At 39.7% G+C, this 2958-nt stretch overlaps 1 protein-coding gene across 1 annotated transcript in view; it reads left to right on the top strand.

Annotated features, from left to right (window-relative positions):
* The first annotated feature begins 519 nt into the window (after positions 1-519).
* Positions 520-2958, top strand: part of ARHGEF4 (Rho guanine nucleotide exchange factor 4) — a 24009-nt gene continuing 21570 nt past the window's right edge. The window contains 1 exon segment of the mRNA XM_044669979.1: positions 520-660. Within this exon segment, the coding sequence (XP_044525914.1) occupies positions 535-660 (126 nt within the window). The 5' untranslated portion in view covers positions 520-534.

Raw genomic sequence — 2958 nt, 5'->3', positions numbered from 1 at the left:
TCCCTACATTGTTGCAAGTAATGACTTACATTTAATAGATACAGAATTTGTTGTTGTTGTTGAATATTCACTTATCAGGAATTAAAGTTTCACTATTACTCTGTGGGAGTCCATCTATTTGTTAAAGAACAATAAATAATCTTTTATAGGGTCTCCAGCCCCTGCCAAAACTAAAGGAGAGAGAGAGAGAGAGAGAGAGAGAGAGAGAGAGAGAGAGAGAGAGAGAGAGAGAGAGATATCTTGGGAGGTCTTTATTAGGCATATTGTAGTATTCCTTGATCTGGAGCCAGCAGCACATCACACATCACTACAAGAGACTGGGGACCAGAAACAAGGGTTAAAAACGTTTAGATAGCAACCAGTATCTGTAGGGAAGAAGGAAACATAATTGCTCATTTGTCCAACAGTCCGCAAACAGCTGAGAATGACAATAAGAACAAAAATCTTTATTTACCATTGTCTTGTTGAATCTGTCCACAGCTTATCAGTGATGGCAGTGTGGTCTATGCTGAGGCACTCTGGGATCATGTCACCATGGACGATCAAGAACTGGGGTTCAAGGCTGGAGATGTCATCGAAGTGATGGATGCAACCAACAAAGAGTGGTGGTGGGGACGGATCTTGGATGGTGAGGGCTGGTTTCCTGCCAGTTTCGTCAGGGTAAGACAAATCATTTATGTTTACTTTTGGCCACTAATATCTGTCTCTGCACTGTGCTCTGCCAGCATAAAGAAGTCAGGGGAGAGATTTCATAAGGCATATTCAGTATTTCATAAACAAATGTTCTTCCTTTAGTAATTCTGGTCTGAAGTAGCACCCTTGAAGATTTCCCATTTTTTATTACACTTAAAAGTTAATGCCTGGATTTGTCCCATCAGGGCAGATCTGCAACAAAATTACAGAAAGTAGATGCTTTGTCTCCTGTGCCCCCCAATCTCCCCTTTTAGTGCTGTTTTTTACCAGTGCCCTTATGTTACCCACTATGCCCTCTACCCACTCTAAAAGCTCCAGAATTCTCAGTCTTTGATAAGGCATAAAGTGCTTACTATGTGCCAATCACTGTGTTAAGTGCTGACTATACAAGAATGTTGCTCTTTCATTCCTTCTTCCCTTGCCCAAATCACAATGTTCACTCAAGGTTGTAAGAGGATGGTTTAGCCCAGTGATGGGCAAATTGTGTATATACCCTTTGACCCAGCAATACAGCTACTAGGTCTATACCTCCAAAAAGATCAAAGAAAGAGGAAAAAGGCCCTTATGTACAAAAGTATTTATAGAAGTTTTTTATGTGATAGCAAAGAATTGGGAAATGAGGAGGTAATGTCTGAACAAGTTATGTTACTTGAATATGATGGAATGCTACTTTGCTGTAAGAAATGATAATGGGGATGGTTTGGGAAAAACCTGAAAAGACTTGTATGAACTGAGGCAGAGCAAAATGCACAAAAGCAAGAGAAAAATTTATACAATATCAAGTGTAAAACAAACAACTTTGAAAGAATTAGGAACACTGATCAATGACTATTCTATGTCCTACCATGATTCTGGAGGTCTTGTGATGAAACATTCCATCTACCTTATAATAGAGAATTGACAGACTCATAGTCAGTTTTGGGTATGACCAGTGTAGCAATTTGTTTTACTTGACTATATTTGGTTGGAACAGGTGTTTAGGGGTTTTTTCCCTTGTTTTCAATGAGAAACATGACAGGAGGAAAGGGAGAGGTAGGTAGGAGAAAGAGAAGATGGATTTTCATTTGAAAAATAAAATAAAATGAAGAGCTTGATAACCCAAAGAAATGAGTCTTGATTAATCATAACTACTTATGTTTAATCACTTTATAGGCCATATAAGGAAGATATTTGGGGGCAAGTTGTTCCCTCTGAATTGTAGGATGGATTCTTTTTTCCTCCTCCTCTTGGACACAGTGCCCTGGAATATATAATCCTTATAATCCTCATTCAAATGGTACTAGATTATTTTCTTTGTCAATGAGCCATCTATAAATTAAGGTCAAAGAACCCATGCATGTCTGTCCCCAGCAAATCTCCTTCATTCTTCCCTTCTTGAGACTAAGCTATCTTTCCTCTGTCTCCTAGTGCATCTTGACTACTGAACCATTGACAAATGATGATTCAGAATCCTGATGAATCATCACTCCAGGGTTTGCCTTCCAACATAGCTGTACTCCCATTTTAAGTAAACACAATTTTTGTGCAAGGGAAAATGAAGTTCAGGCACTCTCTTCCTTGAAACCCTTAGGCATTTAGTACTGTCATGTTTGGACTGAGACACCCACAATCCACTGTCCCCCACTAGAACTCTTCACTCAGCTCTATAGCTTTTCTTTTTTAAAACATTTATTAATATTCATTTTTAACCTGTTTACATGCTTCATACCCCTACTTTCCCCTTCACCCCCCCCCCGCTTTCCCCCCACCCATGGCTGATGCACATTTCCACTGGTTGTAACATATGTCCTTGTTCAAGACCTATTTCCATATTGTTGTTAGTTGCATTGGTGTGGTCGTTTCGAGTCTACATCCCCAATCATGTCCCCTTCAACCCATGCATTCAAGCAATTGATTATCTTCTACGTTTCCTCTCCTGCAGATCTTCCTCTGAATGTGGGTAGCGTTTTTTACCATAAATCCCTCATAGCTGTCTTGTGTCATTGCATTGCTGCTGGTGCAGAAGTCCATTACTCTATAGCTTTTCTTAATGCCTTTACACTGGCCTTCCTAGGATCTCTCCCTTCCCTTAAATTTTATTTTTCTTGTGTCTCATTTACCTAGTGTGATAAATTTGTTCTGCCATTCTCTAATACATTTTTTCTTAACTGTATCTAACCTGCTACTGGACACTGAGAGAGGAAAAAGCAGGGAAGGAAGGAAGGAAGGAAGGAAGGAAGGAAGGAAGGAAGGAAGGAAGGAAGGAAGGAAGGAAGGAAGGAAGGA

Source organism: Gracilinanus agilis, chromosome 3 (assembly GCF_016433145.1).
Source record: "Gracilinanus agilis isolate LMUSP501 chromosome 3, AgileGrace, whole genome shotgun sequence".
NCBI lineage: Eukaryota > Metazoa > Chordata > Mammalia > Didelphimorphia > Didelphidae > Gracilinanus > Gracilinanus agilis.
Note: the sequence above shows the minus strand (reverse complement) of the source record. Positions and strands in the feature narration are given on the sequence as shown.